The following is a 20021-nucleotide window of genomic DNA, read 5'->3' on the forward strand; positions in this document are numbered from 1 at the left end:
TTGATAAAGGAGCAATACAAATTGAAAGTGGTACTTCTTTTATTTATTTTTTCTTATATTCAAAAAAGACTAATTTTCTAAACAAAAAAAAGCACAGTAAACGCGATAAGGCCAAAATAATACCAAATATTTCAATCCTTATGATTCGTATGGAGTTCCGCTCTTCTTTAAGGACGCAAAATGTTGTATTCAAAGTTTTGCAAAATACTTTAAGAAAATGTATACTTCTCCTGTAAAATTTGTGAAAGGGGACTTGGCAACTTTTCACTTTAAGCTAGCGATATACATATATGTATTATATACATATGTACTTACATATATGTATATGCCCGTTTTGATAAGCATTTTCTATTCCATCGCAAAAACTTATGAAAATTAAAATTTAAATGAATTGCTCAGTTGAATAAAACCGTAACAACTTTGTGCAAAAATTAGCGCATCCATATGTACATATAAGATTTAACTGTATCAAATATATACTATGAATTAAGTTCAATCTAAATTTATGTCTTTAAAATCCAGATTCTAACTTTAATGCTTATTTACACCATTTTTCAGAGACTAATGAACTTAGTGAAATCTGAAATTACATACGTGAAATATTCAACGTTGCATCTGTAAGTGAAGTAGAACGTATATAAACGCAAAAAACCCAAGTATTAGAAATCTCCAGTTACGCTGAAATTCCATATCACGGAAAAAACCAATATAAAGCAGCAATATGTCGAGTCAAAACCCAGCTGCGTCGAAAAATACAACAAACAAGAATGAGAAAACGGATAATGTAGTCGGTTATGATTGTAGTAGTGCATCTGCTGTTGCAGCAAGCAGTGAGAGCAAGGAAAGTTCTCAAACAAAGGAAATATTAAAAAATATTGACATAGATGATCAGATTCATGAAATAGACTCGGGTTTTTTGTCGGGTCCTTTAAGTTCTAATCTCGAAGAAGAAGAGAAACAAAGAGAAAATACTACAAACAACTTAAGCAAGGCAAACAGTGCCGACAAAGCAGCAGCCAACTCTAGGAAGTCACCTCAAAATTCTTATCGTCAAGAAGAGGTTGAGAAAGAGCTTTATGTTTTTGATTCGGGTTGTATTGAGGAAGAAGAATACCAAGAGCCCAAAGATCAGTCTATTGGACAACATAACACGCAATCGCGGCAGCAAAAAAATAGCACAGCCGTCGCTACCAAAAACACAACATTACCAGATACAGAAATGAAACTTAAACACGATTTGGATGCTTACATTTCTGAAAGATTTTGTAATCTTAGTTTACATAATGAACCAATAAATAACTTGAATGCATCGGGCAGAGTGGCAACGGTTGAACCCATAGTAGCTACGGAAACAACGAAAACAGCAAAATCTAATCAATTACCAGCATGGGAACAATACTATCAACAAAATGACGAGGGAGATACGTAAGTAGAATTCAGTGGCCGCGAAATAACCAATTATTTACTACTTATTAAGCACATTTTAAAATTTCGCATATATACTAATTTGGTGAACTAATAAGACATTAAAAAATTTGCATCCGACTCAACTCCGAAAGAATTGCATAAATACCAATATATTTAATAATATTCAACCGTTGGTAGCTCTAAATTGAAATCGTATTTTTTGTTTTACATTCTGCAGCTATCTTCACTTGGCATGTTTATCGGGTCAAGCAAATATAGTTTCCGCTCTAATCCGTCTCGCTGTACACCCCTGCCTATTAAACATAAAAAATGATTATGGCCAAACTCCGTTACATCTAGCAGTGCTTACAAATCAAATAGGAATTTTACGCATGCTGTTACTCGCCGGTGCTGAGGTATATAATAATCATAACTTAATCTCATCTGTTAATGATTAGTAATAATTATCACTGTAATAATACTACTATTTGAATAAAACTTATATGTAAATTATATATCGGTACAACGTAAGTTTGATACAAAAAAAAATCTGTTTCTCCCTCTAATATCCAGCCAAATTTACGTGACTGTCATGGAAATACAGCATTACATCTTGCATGCATATCTGGCGATGAGGCATGTGTTAGCGCTTTAACGTTGCCATTTAGCGCTGCTGAAATTATGGAAACACATCGAAAGTATGGTTTCAGACCAAACAATAAATTGTCAAACAATTTAGAGATTAGAAATTACGATGGTAAGTCTCCACATATATAAGATACTTGGTATTATAGCGAATTATATGCAAAATAAATACACAAGCAAAAATTCGTGTCTAAAGTGACATGGAACGTACTACAAAATATCAAGCATAATCTTTTCCATAATTGTTCCCTTTATAAGCATTGTCGGTCAGCAATCGTAAATAAGCAAAAATTATTTATTTGTAGTCTCATTTTTAGCAATATTTACATTTTTGGCACAGAAATTTGCTGACGTCAATAGTATAGTATGTATACATGTGATAAATCTAGAATGAAAATATCCTCTTTTAAAAACCTTGATTTATAATTGTTGAAAATGTGAAATATTCTATACATAAGGAGACGACATTTAAATTCTATAAATATTTTAATCATAGACGTCTTTTAGAAAATGTCATCATTTTGTCTGCCAATATACATATATGTATATATGTATGTAAACACATCGAGCATACATATGTACCTACACACTAATATACATATGTATGTATATTCATATCGTCGTTTAAAGTACAAAACCGCGTATCAACAAAATGCAAAACCGCGTATGGTTTGAGTCAAGAGCTTGTGTGAGCAATCCAATTTTTGGCCGCAAATGTCACAGTTTTGCAGAATGACGATACACGGTTTTGTACTTTAAACGACGATATGTGCATATTCATAGCTCGTCATTATGTCGCAGCTCCCGCTGTAGCTATTGTCTGCGGTGTGCTAGACTTTTTCGGTTTTACCCCAAAAACAATAATCAGCAGCTATACATACATACATACATATGTATGTACATATATACCAACAATATGGTCATACCCAACGAGCAAAATAAACTTAAAGTAGGTTTTTTAAAAGTTTACTAAAGTAAACATAAAGCTTACAGCACGATTATTCTTGGGTTTTAAAATGCTTAAAAAACGCAACGGCACCTTGTTTATAAGCGTATGAATATAAATTTAAAATACTAGATTTTAAAAATAAAGTATTTTTTCTTGATTTCGTCGTACGCATTCGCGCTTTACTTTTATCTAGACATTTAGACATTTATTTCAATTTAAATGATTTATAAATATTCGCTTTAAACAGTTATAAAAGGTTCATTTGAAAAAAACTTAAAATAAACTTAATACTAAAAACGCTTATTTAACACTTAGTATAGCAAACTTACTTTAAGTTACTTTTGAAAACACTTACAGAAATGCTTGTTGGGTAGTGAAGTGCCATACAGTAAAATTTTTGCATATACATATGTAGATAAAAAGCAAGAGTAAAAAACGATCCCTATGTACATATTGTCATAACTAATGTGACCAACTATTTCATAGCTCAAAGAAGTACAGCTTAGGTTGGGTTAAGTTAACACCGCGAGCCGACTACGAAATTTTGAAAGCAGCTAATTTCGATCCCTGAGAGTTCAGTGTTTGTACAGAAGTGCGAGCCAAAATGCTTCCATCTTAGGCGCGCGAAGGTTGGACAGCCTGAAAGAAAGTGTTGAGATGATTCCACTTCATCTTCCTCTTGACAGCTGATACAAAAGGATCAGTTGAAATTCCTAGTCTCACCGCATGAATACCAATAGCACAATGGCCTGTCAGAACCCCCATCACTAGCCCTTGAGAGATAACGTGTTTTAAAGTGGTCAATAAAAACATTTGCTGCAGCAGAGAAGCGACTTCTTTTCCTTTTTTATATCACAAAAGGACCCGGTTTCCCTTAGCCTAATAGCAGTTTGTGCTGCGACAATTCTGTCTACAACATCCGCAGGTGTCGTGTTCAACATATGTATGTTAAGTGCCGGTGTAGGTGTGGCTCTTAATGCTTCGCTAATTCCTGTTTACAAGTTTAGCCATCACTAGTGAGCTCCACCAGACAAGGGTTCCTTGAAACAATATAGGCTTGAATCTGGTTTCCTAGAGCTAATGAATTAATTTTAATCCTACCGATAGCTCCCCTACAGCAGTACAAGGCAATCGACACTTTTCCTACCCTTTCCTCAATGTTAGGCTTCCACGACAGCCGTCGTTGATTGTCCACCTAGTTACCTGGTGCAATTAACCTGGAGCCAGATCGAAAAGGGAGTATAAAAATCGTCCCTTAACCAAAAGTTCCACATCATCTACATAGGCGATCACCCGACAGCCCACATTTTCCAGTTTCTCTAGAAGGTCGTTTACAACCGCAATCCAGAGCAGAACACCTTGTGGAGTGCTCCTATTGACTCTGCACTGTGTGACTAATGCCTCTGGAGTGACATTGTTGAAGACCCCCTCGATATCGAAGACGGCCCCTACTGCATAATCTTCATGCGCGAAAGCTCCCTCTGACTTTACCAAGCTGTGCAGGGCGGTATTCACCGACATTTTTTTGCAATAACCATATTGAGCTCTTGAAAGACAGTCACGAGGAATCGCGATCCTTATGTACAGGTCTATCAGTCTCTTTAGCGTTTTTAGCAAAAACAAAGAAACTGATAGGCCTAAAATCCCTAGGGGTAACATGAGAGCCTTTTCAGGCCTTCGGAATGAAAGCAACATTGACTACCCTCCAAGCCTTTGGGTGTACCCGGTCCTCACGCAGTTCGCATAAATATAATCCACTTTGCAGCTGGGCAGGTATGATGCCACCGGTCCCCGGCGGCATTAATAGTTTGTACGAATTTATCGCCCCGGCTATGTGACGATCGGCCAGAAGATCGGAGGAGTACAGGGCCTGGGGGGGAGATTCTGTAAACAGTTACCGACAATTTTCGAATCGCTATCGCACTTTTTGACGCAAAAACATTTATATCATGCGTCAAAAAGTGCGATGGCGATCCGAAAATTGTCGCTAACTGGTTACAGAATCTCGCTCCTGAAGTACAATATATCGCAAAGAAGTACATTTGACTGTACTTCGAAGTACGAAGTACAAGAGCGAAAAAAGAAGTACTGTACTTCCGAAAGAAGTACGGTTAGTCACGTTAGTCATAACTCAAAAAAGAGAAACTAGAAAAAGGTTTTAAAGTTTTGAATTAACAAATACTCCCATAGTAAATATGAATATGAACCCAGCCATATCCGGAAACATATCCGAAAATAGAAACAATTTCTTATAAAAACCTGATGTTTCATCCGTTTTCCGATTGAGTTTTCGGACGTTTTTCAGATCAATTCTCCCACTAAAGTGTTCATTCGAAACGTATGTGCAGGAAACTATAGAAAATAGTTGTAAAACGGATGCGCTTTCGGCTGTTTTCCTGAAATTTGTCTGAGTTAATTTTTCGTTGAAAACGATTTCATTATGAACTTCACAGAAACTTTTTCATAGTTACTGGAAACCAAACAAAAAACTTTTTTGAGATTCAGCAATTATTTGAGTAGTCCACTTGCAAACAGCGTTATGTGATTTTATAATGGCTGCGTTTCTTTATACATTCCGGATAATCCCATTTCACAGCCGGAATAAAAAGAATGTGTTTGAAATATACGTTAACATATCATCAGGAACGTTCTAAAGAATAAGTAAACAAAAAAGTTTATTCCAAACGTTCAGAATGAATAAAGAAATGCAGCCAATAGAAAGCCACAAATTTGAAAAAACGACTACAACAACAAGTAACATTTAGATTGAATCTTTTTTATTATTACCTGGAAATTTGGACACACAAGAGCCTTATAAAATTATAATATAACATAACATGACATAAGATAACATTAACATTCTATACGACCTAAAGCAGTTTTCTAAGTTCATCAGAAGATGGATACTTTTGAAAGTTTATAAATAAGTATGATAGCGACTTTTGGAAGAAGAGTTAACATTTGATGCTATTTTTTCAAAATATAAAATGATTTTATACTGTGTTGTTAGTGGACATGAAGCAACTTTAAATACTGGTACGTAATGCACCAAAAATTAAAAATCGAAAAAATTTTACTTAGCGCTCTTTGCAAGTGGACTACTCTTTTCAATTTTAATAAATAATTTTAATATGTTGCTTCTGACGGAATTCCAGCCTGGGACCTCCGGAAAGCTAACAATACTCAGTGGGCAAGATCTCTGAAAACCAAATCGTAGAGCTGTGGATAGTTTTAAAATATTTTAAATAGATTTGGCTCACAAACACCTCTTTAGACAGTCGCATAATGAAAAATTATAAAGTGAACCAGATAGCAATGACCATCGTACAGTTTCATCATGCTCGATTTGTAAACAAAGCTTCTCAGCGGTGAAAAATATACTATTGTTAAACGAGCAAAATTCACAGTAGCGCTATTCTTCATCGAATGATCGTCATAATACCAAATGAAAATTCGTTCGATAAGCACTTTCGACCACAGTCGAAGATCGAATGCAACTCACGTAGCTGGCGTTGGACTTGCGAGTTTTCGTCGTCGACGTCGATATTTTCGAAAGAAAGAAATCTTATTTCCAAAGACATTTCGTCTTGTTTGTACAACTAAGTTCCAATTGATCATTGTTGCGCATATTGGAAATTTCCCTTGTCTACAGTTAAAGGTTAAGGGTCCTTATTTTGAACATATGGGCAAATCTAAAAAAACAGGTAACCTTTGTGTTATTTAGCTTTATTTTCAATGCTATAAACTAAATCAAGCTCGTTGCCTTTGGATATAATTCATTGACGTATACTTGAAGCCTCAAAAAAAATTTGGAATTTTGAAGTGAATTTTTTATGTAATTTTTAAGAGGGGCACAATTAATTATGTCATAACTTTTGAATCACACCATATTCTGATTTGAAATTAAATGGGTTCTTAGCACTTATGTGTACACTTCATATGTAGTAGGTAAAAAAAGTGTGCATTAAAAAATAACGAAATGGCAAGTAACTCAAAGTCTGTAACTCTACATTTCACAATTTTCAAAATTTTCGGTTTATCGCATATAGGTTTTGAAGCGTTTAATTCAAAGAACTTTTTAAGTATGTATTGTATTCTACAAACAATTACGAATAATTTGATACCTTAGCAAGAGGTGTGCTTTTAGAATAAACTAACTTTTAAAGATAAAATATTCTGCGATCTTGAGCGTACGAGCGAACGATCTAAATCTTTCTATAACTACTAATCCTTATAAAATTACATATACCTGTAAAATGCTTCAAAAAATTTGTATCTAGAAGTGTGTAAAACCCCTGATTCACTACTTTTAATGATGCTCCTTCTTTTAGTCAGAATATTTCGGGCGTGGTATCAAAGCAACTTTTTTTCGAAGAAGGTTATGATAGTTGCTCTTACTTAATTGGAGCCTTCTAAATTCAATGGCGTCCTCAGTTTCACCCTATTGGCTCCACTTTTCGAGATAGCGGTACTTGAAACTTTGCTTAAATTTTAACTATTTTATAAAAAACTCCCTGAACTTTGAAAATATTTTACTAAAATTTTGCACATAACCGTTTTTTAATAGTATTTTAACTATTCCATAAAATCATCGAAATCGGTTCACTAAAACATCTAGCTCCCATACAACTGATTGATCAGAGATGTTGTTTCGCGTTATAACTCCTTCAATTAAACTGGTTAAAATTTGGTATAGGTTCAATTTAACATATAGCACGCATGCAATTTATTATTCAGATATGAAGTTAGAGCTATAACGCAAAAATACATATCTGAGTAATCAGTTGTATTGGAGCTATATGTTAATGTTAACCTATTTCGATAATTTTAAGGAATAATTAAGGTAATATTAAAAAACCGTTATGTGCAAAATTTTAGTAAAATAACTTCAAAACTGAGGGAGTTTTTTTATAAAAATAGTTAAAATTTAATCAAATTTTCAAATACCGTGATCTCGAAAACCGGCGCCAATCTGGTAATACGGGGTATGCCATTGAATTAAGAACGTCCCAATTAAGTGAGTTCAACTTTCAAAATCTTTGCTCAAAGTTTGCAACCTGAACAGCATAATTTGAACCCAGCTTATTCTTTTGTTTTCTATTTCATGTTTATTCCTCGTCTAACTTTTGAAGCACTTGATGAAAATTAATTACACTTATATTAATCGATTTATTAACAGATTACGAGTAAAACGGTATATAAAACATAGGTGCGCTCACAAATTTAAAATTTAATTTTTTTTTGAAAGTGTACCTAATTTTTAGATTTGCCCATATATATTTAATTTTTTTTTTATTTGGGGGTAGCGATAAAAGTGATAACTTTTTCGGTTTCCTTTGTCAAGCAGAAACTTTTTTCCTGAGGTACCTTAATGCACATAGATATAAATATTATTTGGCGAAAGGGCTATACTTTCACTCACTGAAATATTCGGCAACAACGTTATACATTTGGATTTTCCCAAAATGTTGGGTTTTTTCATTTGTATGTATTTTTATTATCATTTAACTGTTGAAATGCTGAAGTGGCCGATTAAACTTGTAGGTAGGTTGATTACTTTTCGTTATTCAGTTTGGCCGCAACTCAATGTAAAACAAAAACCCCAATTTGAATTTGTTTGCTTTATGCGTGGTTGTGATGCCACTGACATTTGCGCGCATATGGTTATCTGTTTGTCAGAGTTTCCAAATTCAGGCTGTTGCGTGAAATAGTGTTACGTTTTGCATGCGGCTGGCTAAACGAGTTTGGCTTTATATCAAGTGATGCATGGCGTCCGGTTATTGGTACTTATTTACATACATATGTTGATATGATAAGATAAAAAATTAACGGGTTTTTAGCAGTATTAGTCATTGACTTAGAAGTCAGTTGACGTTGCTCTACTATTGGGGCGCATGGAAATACCTACATATGTAGGTACTTGCATATGTCTACCTACAAGTTCTTCTTGATCAAAATCAACATCCGCAGCCCACGGGAGGCATCTGTACCACTGTACCCCACTTTTACAAAGTTGTTGCAAAATATGGGTTTTAACTTCTTGAATTGTTCAGATTATCAGACTAATTTTATTTTTACGCTTCGGTGTGTTTCTTTGTTTTTTTTTCGCGTGTTTTATTGGCGTGTTTTTTTGGTCGCTTGTGGCTAAATTGCGCATGTTTAGTATTTCTTTTTACGTTTTTTTATTTCGACCGCTGTACGAAAGCGTGCTCCCTTTTAATAGAGTTTTCTTCACAATCGTCATTTAACTTAGGACATTCACCAAACGAATAGTATGACGTTATGTATTGTCAAATGCCTTTGTGATTCAATGCATATCGGTTAAGAGAAAAAACCTGCGTTTAACAAGTGGAGCTCTTGCTGCTCGTCCCCGGACCCTTCGGTTTGTACTTTCCATAGAATAATCTGTATGAACAGCTATCACTTTGCACATACATATACACATGCAAGTAAATGCATATTACGTAGTTATTACAAATTCCACAACAGTATCTCAGGTTTTTTTTTGCTAATTTTTTTGCTTGTTTACAAGACGGTCTTCTAAATATTTACATACATACATATGTATGTATCTACAGACATACACATGTGTATACTATTCAAAATTACCTCTGCTATTTGTTTAAAATATCAAAAGCGTATTATGAAAACCCCTGGTTTATTGTTGAAACAATTGTTGAAAAAACCCAAAACCTCATCAATTAACGTAATTGGCACATGGAATTGAAAGATTTTCGTAGCCATGGATTGCGTTGAAGTTTTGATTGATTTGTCGGCGTTTCACAGTGTAGCAGTGGATTTATAATTCAAAGGCAATTTACATTCTGGGAGGTAGGGATAAACATGGCAGTTCCCGCTGATGCATAGTTTGTTTTCCCAGCTAATCAAGATGAGTAATATTGAGGGCCCGGCACATTTTATCTTGACGGCCCTGCTTACACACATGAAAGCATGAATATAAAAACATACATATATATACATACATACATACATACATACACTAGTGGCCCGATAATTAGAGGCGATTTGTCTTTACAAGTTTCGATCATCTATTTTTATTTATTTGTTTTAAGGAATTTGTTTAGGAAAATATAGTTCTTGCTACCACGAAACCCGTATAATAATAGTGATAATAATAAATTGGCGCTTACACATATGTTGAGTGTTTCGCCGAGCTTCTCCTCCGATTTGCGGCGCGCCTTGATGTTGTCACATAAAGGGGAGGGACCTGCAGTTTTATGCCGACTCCGAACGGCGATTGTATTTTTATGAGAAGCTATTGTTCATGGCCGCTGTGGTGTAGTGGTAAGCAGTGCGCGCTTCCACTCCACAGCACCTGGGTTCAAACCCTGGTCAAAGCAACATGACAAAAAAATATAGAAAAAAGGTTTTTCTTAACAGCGGTCGTCCCTCGGCAGGCAATGGCAAATCTCCGAGTGTATTTCTGCCATGAAAAATAGCTTCTCATTAAAATACAATCGCCGTTCGGAGTCGGCGTAAAACTGTAGGTCCCTCCGCTTTGTGTGACAACATCAAGGCGCACGCCACAAATCGGAGGAGAAGCTCGGCCAAACACTAACATATGTGTAAGCGCCAATCTATATATATATATATTGTTCATGGCAGAAATACACTCGGATGTTTGCCACTACCTGTCGAGGGGCCACCGCTATTAGAAAAACACTTTTTATTTTTTATTTTTTGATGCTGGGTTGAACCGGACTTGAACCCAGGTTCTGCGGAGTCATAGCGCGCACTTCTAACCACCGAAACCCGTATAACTCAAAGCTTTAAACTTTGTACAAGATTTATAATGAGGGAACGGATTTTATGGAAATTGCCTTATTACAACGCTTTTATCAACTTGCAATGTTGTATGTCCAGACCACCATACTATAAATATAGCAAAGGTATTTATGGCAAACCTAGTCTAGATATCAACCTCGTCGTAGGTATCATATCAAAGACATACAATTAGAAAAACTCTAGAGATAGATGTCGCCTCGCCAGAAGAAGTTAAAAATATGTACTACATACGCTACAGCGGAAATGGACGACACGCCATTTCTTTATTTGTAATTAATTGCTGCTATATGTATGTATGTATGTACATATGTAGGCATATACTAAATGTGAGCAAACAACATTTTGCTTGCATAGTCTTCTGTTCTCTTTTCACTGCAAGTTGAATTATTTTAGTATCTATTGCAAAATTTTATACAGACAAGACTAAAAAGTATAAAATAAATTTAAAAAAAAAACTTTTTAATGTACCACACTTTTATAAATGGACTAAAATTAGAAAATAATATTTCTCAGTCCCATAGAACTTGTTTTGATAACTTTTGATTTTGGAATTTTAGCAAAAGTCATTATAAAAAATTTATGAGATTGAAAATGAAAAGCGTGGGGGGGGCGGGGGGGGAAATAACAGCAAAAATTTAAGTACAGTTTTCAATAACTCCAATTCCTTCTTGCAGGGACAAACCTTTAGTTTGAAATTTTTGGTATCCGACGACGAATGACATCGGTATCTTCATTGCTGAGTTTTATAATTACTGAACGTATTTGATTCAAATTATTCAGCTGTGTCAAGCCAAGGTTCTGTTACAAATATTGCAAGCTACGGGTGTTACAAGTATGTTGTAAAAATTTTCTTGTACAATAAAGCCAGATGTACAGTAAATTGAGCATGTTTATTTAACAATCCAGTGAGACGAAACGAAAGGATTCAACCAAAAAAGCAATTCCAAGTAAAAGCTTAAAATTGTCGGTCCTGCTAGATAATATCATACGACTATTTTTTGTAGCGGTATAATTTTCAAACTTCTACATTTGCAAACCTGTTGCGCATTGTTTCTGCAGGTGGCGGTTTTATTTAGAACACAGCAGTGTTTATTTTTATTTTTATTTTTCATATTCATTTGCATTTATATTAGAGCTAACAATACCGTCGGCAATAACGTTGATTCCAAGCATTATTCCTTTTTACCCTTTTTTGTTTAAATAGCTTTTGCGAATTTAACTCGCCTTACTGTGTTTTTCGTTTGTTTGTTACTTACATATGTGTTTGTTTTATTATGGGAATTTGTCGGGTTTTTCTAAATTCACACTTGCCCAGACGCTAATGCAGGCACGTTTGCTCGGCGTCATAATTCGCTGCGCATGGCTTTATCGTTGGCATCAATACATATACAGTATTGGCCAATACAATAGCACACCCATTTCAAAGTGATATTGTTTGTCCCTCATGTTTGTATATATATTTTTGGGAATTTACAATTAAAATACAGTTCATTCTCTAACAAGACTCATATAAACCCAAGTTTAAAACTTTTTAAAAGACTGCAAAATAATGCAACAAATTTTCACCCTAATATCAAACTTTTTTCTCAGAAGTGCTAGAATTTTTCTGAGTACACAGTTTTATAGCCCATACAATTTAGCCTAAGGAGTTTCGGGTTTCTTCAATATAAAAATAAATTGTGGTTATTCGTTATATGGGAGCAAATGCGAAAAAAAATTCTAAAAAATCAACGGTAGTTTTTAGCCACTTGAGCCTTGCCCATTATTAAAATGGAATGGGCTATAAAACTGTGTACTCAGAAAAATTCTAGCACTTCTGAGAAAAAAGTTTGAAATTCGGGTGAAAATTGGTTGCATTATTTAGTAGTCTTTAAAAAAGTTTTAAACTTGGGTTTACATGAGTTTTGTTAGAGAATGAACTGTACTTTAATTGAAAATTCTGAAAGTGGCAAACAATTTCACCTTGAAAGGGGGGATCTATAGATATGTAAAATACTGTACATATATGTATATATCCACATTGTACATACGTAGATATGTAGGTATGCTACGATTGTGTGTGCAAACACAATTTTAGTGATTTTGCTCTCATCATACATACCTAGGAGATTCCCAAGGCTGTTAAGCGCCTACATTTCTTAGGGGATTCGCAGTGGTTGATAAGATATAATTGTACATATATTTTCTATCAGTTAAAACACATTGATATGATATTAGGTTTGTTCCACAAGCTACTCGAAGTCACTTCGAGTTATGCTGTAAACACATAAAGGGCTTGTGGGGTGTGGCAATATTTGCAGTTGTGTTCCACAACCATGTCGTGCACGGCTTGTAATTTTTTAATAAGAGCGTCAAGGCAGGCGAAACGCTGTTGGCATTTTTTGTACAGTTGTATTTTTTTTATACAATTTCTTTCACAATAAACTTTAAATATTTTTAGTACAATTTTATGATGAATGCTAAAAATATATAGCTCTGAAAATTCACAGCAGGAAATTTTGTACTCTCTTTTTTTTTGAATTTTTCGAATTTGCATTGTAAGTGCTAAAAATACCAAGCCACAAGGTGTGCTATCATCTTCCCATTCAATTTTCGATACTAAATCTTAAAACAAAATGTCGAAATGAGCTTTAATTTCTTCACCCGATGCCACTATCCAATTCCTATGTGGAATTGCTCATTGATTCCGAAAATCAAATCAACGTTTTTCTCTATGGATAACTTTCTGAGATGTTTGCAATTTCAGCTTAAAAAAGAGTAGATCCACTTAACCACGTATGCATATCTTTCGAACCAATTGAACAATCGTAATACGAAGTAAAGATAATCAAATTCTCCATAAACCGTAATACATCACTCTTCGACAGGCCTGATGGTTTCTGAGAAACTAATATTCCCACATTTTTTTTTTTTATGAAAAAATTAAAAAAATTTACATTTTCTGAATTTTTTTATTTTGTATGAAAGCCTGTTCTTTTACAAAAAAAATGAAGCTGCCAATGAAGAAAATCGATGGATAAATAAGAAAGGAATGAGGTGAAATGAGTAAGCAGAAAATAGAGTTACTCAGGTGTACACGGCGTATGAGTAGCATTATTTCCTGCTCATTTTTCATACAAAAGATCTGTGTGCCTTTTTTATTTGACCACTCATTCCTTCTGTATTTATCCATCGATTTTGTCCATTGGTAGCTTGACATATTTGTAACAGAAAGGCCTTAACACAAATAAAAAAATGACACATAATCTTATTTGTTATTTTTTATACCTTTCATGAGCATGAAATGGTATTATAACTTTGGTCCGATGTTTGTAAGTACCAGAATAAGAAGAGATAGACCCATTAAAATGTATACTTAAATGATCAGAACGTCGAGCTGAGTCGATTTAGCCATGTCCGTCGGTCCCTCTGTCTGTCTGTCTGTCCGTCTGTTTGTATGCAATCTAGTCTCTCAGTTTTCGAGATATCCGGATGAAATTTGGTAGGTGGGTGTATTTTTATAATTTATTAATCATTTGTCGGAACCGGAAGAATCGGACCACTATAACATATAGCTCCCATACAACTGATTGTTCAGATATGAGATTTTTCATTATAACTTCTCCATTTATGGAGCTAGGAACATGAAATTTTGCAATACTTCCATCCATTATCAACAGAAAACTTAAAGTGAAAATTACAAACATCGGGTCACTAAAACCTATAGCTCCCATACAACTGATTGTTCAGTTATGAGAATTTTCGTTATAACTCCTCCATTTATGCAGCTGGCATTTCGCAATATTTCCACCCGTTACCAAAAAAATACTTACAGTGAAAATGGCGAAGATCGGGTCGCTATAACCTATTTATAGCCTCCATACAACTGATTGTTTAGATATGGGGTTTTACTGTAAAACTCCTTTATTTGGACAGCTAAAACCGATAAATTTCGTAAGCTATTTTATAAAAAAGAATACAAAGTCTACTGAGAAAATCGTCAAAATCTGTGCTGTATAAACTTTATCTCTTATACCACTGATTGTTCAGATACCAGTTATTACGATATATCTCCTTTATGTAGGAGTCTAAACCCATTAAATTGTGTTACCGGTTTACATACCGATCACACAGCAGTGAAAATCACTTAGATTGGTTCTATATAAGGTATATCTTCCATACCTCTGATTGTTTATATATGGTTTTTCATAAATATATGTATCTCCTCTATCTATGTATTCCGTAAATATATAAATTTTTTCAAATACAGTAATCTGTTAAAGTAAAATTTTCAGATGTTCATGAAAGGTATGAAGCCTTCGGCGTAGCCGAAGACAGCGCTGCTGTTTCATGTTAAAGTTTGAATTTGTTAATTTTTACATCGAAAAACAAAAAATCTGGAATTAACTAATTTCTCAGAACCATGAAGCCTATCGAATGGGCTACAAAACTAAATACTCAACATATTTCAATAAGATTTAAAAAAAGCTCGAAACTTTTACGAAAGTTTGTTGATTTTTGTTTAATGTTGCACAAAAATTGGACCTTGGATTTATACGGTTTTTGTTAAAGTATAAACTGTACTTTTTTATACAAATAATTAAAATTAAATAATATTAAGATAAATAGTCAAATATTGTCGATATGTGAGTGTCGTAAAGATTTGATAAGAACTATAGCTAGGAATATCGCCATAATATTAAAATTACTAATGAAATGCTATGTCCAGTTTTAGTACCGAATCCAAAGAAGATGCCTCTTTTTCCATTAGGAATGCCTTAAAAATGCTTTTGGTTAGGAAGTGTACCTGAAAATGTGTGCACACATATATATGTTAATCAATATGTAAAAGTGTAAATGTATGTACATAAACAAGTAAACTTTCTCGTGCCATCAAATCATTGGTCTTGAGGGCATGGTCTTGTATGTGCATGTACTAAGAAAATATATGAGCAAATTAAATCGTCGATACAATTTACAGTAAAAAATACAGTTTTGTATAGATTTCGTACTGATTGTTACCAAACTAGTTAAAACAATGAAATGTGCCCTGATTTTTGGATTAAATGATTTTACATCTTAAAATTCATTTTCTTTATATTTCTTTCAGGTGAATTCTGTGTTCACTTAGCGGCCGAAGCGGGTCATTTGAAAATATTAAGCATTTTAGTTCACTGCGGCGCTGATATCAATGCAAGAGTGAGTATTTTGACTGTTACAAATGCAAGAATAAAATCTAATTTATGCTCTCAACTATTTACAGGAAGGAAAGGGCGGCTACACACCGTTGCACATTTCCATTGAAAAGGGTAATGAAGAGATTTTCAATTTTCTACTAGATCAATGCAAACAGAAATTAGATTTGGAAACAACCACGTTTGGTCGTCTAACTGCATATCAATTTGCGTGCATTTTGAAGCGATCGAAAATGCAAAATATTTTAGAAAAGCATGGCGTCGAACCGCTCACACCGCCAGACAGTGAATATGAAAGTAGTGAGGATGATTCCGAATAAATGCAAGCATAAACCTTGCTTCTTCTCACAAAAAAGTTCTATGTTTTAGTAGAACCAATAGGAAAAATTATAACTAACATCATATTTTTCAACAGCATATGTAAATATCCATATGTACACACTCATTATAGAAAATAGAACTTTTACTAATTTGATAGCGTTATTTCCTAGTCGAATCATTTGTACTTGTAAATGCTGCTGACAATCTAGCCAGTAGGACTTATAACTATTACAAGTTTTTAAATACATACATACGTACATATTTTTGCGTTTGTCGAAGAGTTAATTATGTCATTAAAACCAATTTAATCTGTGTTCGTTGTTATAAATACGGGTGGAAATGAGTTTTAAAATTTAAGTTAATGTGTATAAAAAAAAGTAAGCTAGTAAGATTTCATCTATGTTATAAATGTTATGCTGTCATTTTAAAATATATTTTTCATATTTAAACATTTGTTTACCGTTCGTATAATCTGACCGACATTGTCAGCCGATTTAGTAGTAAAATTAATTCCATAGAAATATAACTGATGAGTTTACACGTTCTCATAATGCCAGCAAACACAGTTTCAAACGTTTGAAAAAAATGTATTTCTCAATTTGATATCAAATGTTTTTCTCAAATGATTCTCAAATTGAAAGCGAGGTTTAAATTTTACATTTGAAATTCATTTGAGGTTGATTTGAAGAAAGATGTCAAGTATCAAACGTTATAAAAATGCGCAGTTAAATCAAAAATTGTAAGAAAAAAATTAAGATCAAATGAAAAAAAAACAATTAATAGAAAAAATTTCAAAGAGAAAGCCCACCAATCGTGGATTTGATGTTTGCGCCGATTGAAAAAGCTGCAGCCCGTCAAGACGAATTTATTATAAATTACTTTATCTTAATTGTTTCTTTTGTTATGTACATACATATGTATATGGCGAAGAAAAAATAAATATGAAATATACATTTCCTATTATAAATTTATATATTACATTTGATAAATAACCTTTGAAATTGATTTGAGAGTTAACCATATTCTCAAATGGAGATCAAACTTCCCTTTTTATTGAGAAAGCTGTAATTTTCAAATCAATATCAAATCATTTTCAAACGTTTGACATTTGATAAAGGCTTTGATTTCAAATCAACCTAATTGTTTGCTGGGATATACCTGTGCGCACTTGTGCACAAGGGTATTATAACTTTGTACACATAACGGTTGTTTGTAACAGGTAAAACGAATAGAAATAGATATAAACAACTGTATACATAAATGATCAGAATGAAAAGAGGAATCGATTAAGCGGTGACTGCCTGTCTGTCCGTCCGTCCGTCTGTGCACAGTGTGTGTCGAGTAAAAATTTAGATATACAGTATATTTTGCTTTGCTGCCTTTGTGCTTAAGTGCACATTTAAGATGCCTACCCCAAAATGTGCATCAGAGGCATTATTTTAAATATTTATAAGGAAACTGATTCGATAGATGCATTCAACATACCTGCACATTGGCTATACCTGCCCTAAAAAATTGTGCAACTAGTATCAATTATCAAAGAAAGTATTACGTTTACCTGCACTGACCCTACAATTACCTAATTTTACAACCTTTATTTATTTTGCTCATCTCTGAGAACAACGAAAATGGCTATCAATTTATGTAGTTATATAGATAATTAGATACTATTCGGTAAAAATGTCGCTTGCAGTAATTTCTATGTGGTAAGTGCTTCTCCATTATTTGGTTTCATAGGGATTTGGATACCTTCCTCATTGAAGTAGTAAAGAAAATTCGCTTAAGTGCCTTTTTCGGTTAAGTGCACAAGTTTTTCGTGCAAAGAAGGATGTGCAGCTAAGCAAAATATACGTATTAATGAGACTTAGTACGTGTACTTCTTTCGGGCGTAGGACGGCTGGTATTAAAAATGGACAAAATCCATATGTATCTACATCACCCCAACGCAAGTGTTTACTGCCGCTGAACTCATGCGCTTGCCAAGACAGGTCAATACTAACTGCATCATAGGAGCGAACTTCAACGCACGGAGCACAATCTGGGGCGATACCCAATCCAATCAAAGAAGGTCAATAGTTAAAGACACGTTACTGGCTTCTAATCTTATATGTCTAAATGACGGCACCGCCACGCATTTCTCAACCCACAACACCTTCACCTGCATCGACCTCACCTTCTGTTCTGCTGCCCTAGCACCATAATGCGCCTGGCGTGTAGTAGACTCCTTGCATGGAAGTGATCACTTCCCGATCCTAAACACGTATCATTTTTTACGGAAATCAATTCAGTATAAGCACATTAGCAAATTCAAGACAGAAGTCGCGGACTGGGATAATTTTACTACCCGCTGCCTCCAACTTTGCCGAAACACGCCTTCGACAAACAACATTCACCAAGAAGCAGCAAAAATTCTAAGAATTGTTCGCACCGCCGCCCCTTAACTATTCCGCAAGCCACACCGTGCAATAACAAAAAATATTATCCCCTGCTGGAATGCCAACTTATCCACCCTTCGCCTGCAGAAACAGCGTGAATGGCAGAATTATAAACGCTCCCGCTCTGAAAACAATCTCTTAGCATATGAAAGAGCTAATGCCCTTTTAAGGAGAGCTGTAAGAACAGCTAAAAAACAAAGCTTTGAAAAGATCACATTGAAAATATGTCCCACATCAAACCTAAGGACGTTTGGAGTGACATTAAGAAGCTCACTGGCTTCTTATCTATCCAGCATTAACTCTCCTAACGGAACGATAACCACACCGCTGGAAATTGCCAACTATTTCGCTTCTTCCTTTTCGTCTGTTTCCTCCGATTAAACCTTTATAGATACTTTCGGCAAGATGATCCTTTGACAAATCAACACCTCTCGACACACGCCAGGCAAATCGAAGCAAAAATAAACTAAGCTGAACTCGAATTCGTACTCTCATCAGTTAAAGGTAAAACACCAGGGCTTGAAAAGGTATCATACCCCATCATCCAATAACTACCCATCGAAGTAAAACAACGAATACTTAACCTTTACAACCTTATTCCCGACCAAGGACACTACCCTCAACACGGGGAAAACTGCGTGCATAGTTCCCATAATAAAACCAAACAAGCCCGCTGGAGACGCAAACAACTATAGACCCCTTCTCATCCCTTGCTTTGGAAAAGTACTGGAAAAAATTGTAGCCTCCAGACTTATGTGGCATGCGAACATCATGAAACGTATCAGTCCCAATCAAGTAGTTTACAGAAAAGGTTGTGGTACTACTTCGCACTACTTCATCTCGACCACCTAATTTTAAACGCCCTCTCGTCCAAAAACCACTTTTCGGTGCTTTCCGCCGATTTCCAAAAAGCGCTTGGCCGTATCGGCGCCCACATTATCTTAAGGCAACTAGAGAAATGGAAAATCGGCCCAAAAATCAAGAACTTTATCAAAAGCTTTCTCAAACACAGGAAATGTGTGGTGAAAATAAACGGGTATCTTTCCGCTACGTATCCACTTGATAATGGTACCCCACAGGGTTCATCATTATCCTCTTGCCTATGCTATTATAGCATTCGATGAGATCACTCAACTCACAAAAAACATAAGTAGCTTAGAATGCCAACTCTATGCTGATGACGTGGTCAACACGGATATCTCGGACATCACGTTTGAGAGCTTACTTTCCAAAATAAATTCATAGTCTCTGGTGGTCTCTGGCACCACAATTGCTACTGAAAAA

The 20021-nt window shown here is 34.7% G+C and overlaps 1 protein-coding gene across 1 annotated transcript; it reads left to right on the top strand.

The window, feature by feature from the left end:
* Positions 1-558: 558 nt before the first annotated feature.
* LOC118740395 (NF-kappa-B inhibitor cactus-like) lies at positions 559-16614 on the top strand. Its single transcript, XM_036471912.1, has 5 exons — positions 559-1425; positions 1646-1823; positions 1981-2164; positions 15897-15985; positions 16050-16614. Exons 1-5 carry the CDS (start codon positions 722-724, stop codon positions 16299-16301), a joined length of 1407 nt encoding a protein of 468 aa, XP_036327805.1. The 5' UTR covers positions 559-721; the 3' UTR covers positions 16302-16614.
* Positions 16615-20021: the final 3407 nt, after the last annotated feature.

Source organism: Rhagoletis pomonella, unplaced genomic scaffold, assembly GCF_013731165.1.
Source record: "Rhagoletis pomonella isolate Grant_MI unplaced genomic scaffold, Rhpom_1.0 Rhpom_scaffold_00006, whole genome shotgun sequence".
Classification (NCBI taxonomy): Eukaryota; Metazoa; Arthropoda; class Insecta; order Diptera; family Tephritidae; genus Rhagoletis; species Rhagoletis pomonella.

What these genes read in the sequence shown, in the direction of transcription:
- LOC118740395 (XM_036471912.1), top strand. Translation starts at nt 722, where the DNA reads ATGTCGAGTCAAAACCCAGCTGCGTCGAAAAATACAACAAACAAGAAT. An exon ending in TGTTACTCGCCGGTGCTGAG is followed by an intron (nt 1,824 to 1,980) that starts GTATATAATAAT and finishes TCTAATATCCAG; the next exon opens with CCAAATTTACGTGACTGTCA. An exon ending in GCGCTGATATCAATGCAAGA is followed by an intron (nt 15,986 to 16,049) that starts GTGAGTATTTTG and finishes AACTATTTACAG; the next exon opens with GAAGGAAAGGGCGGCTACAC.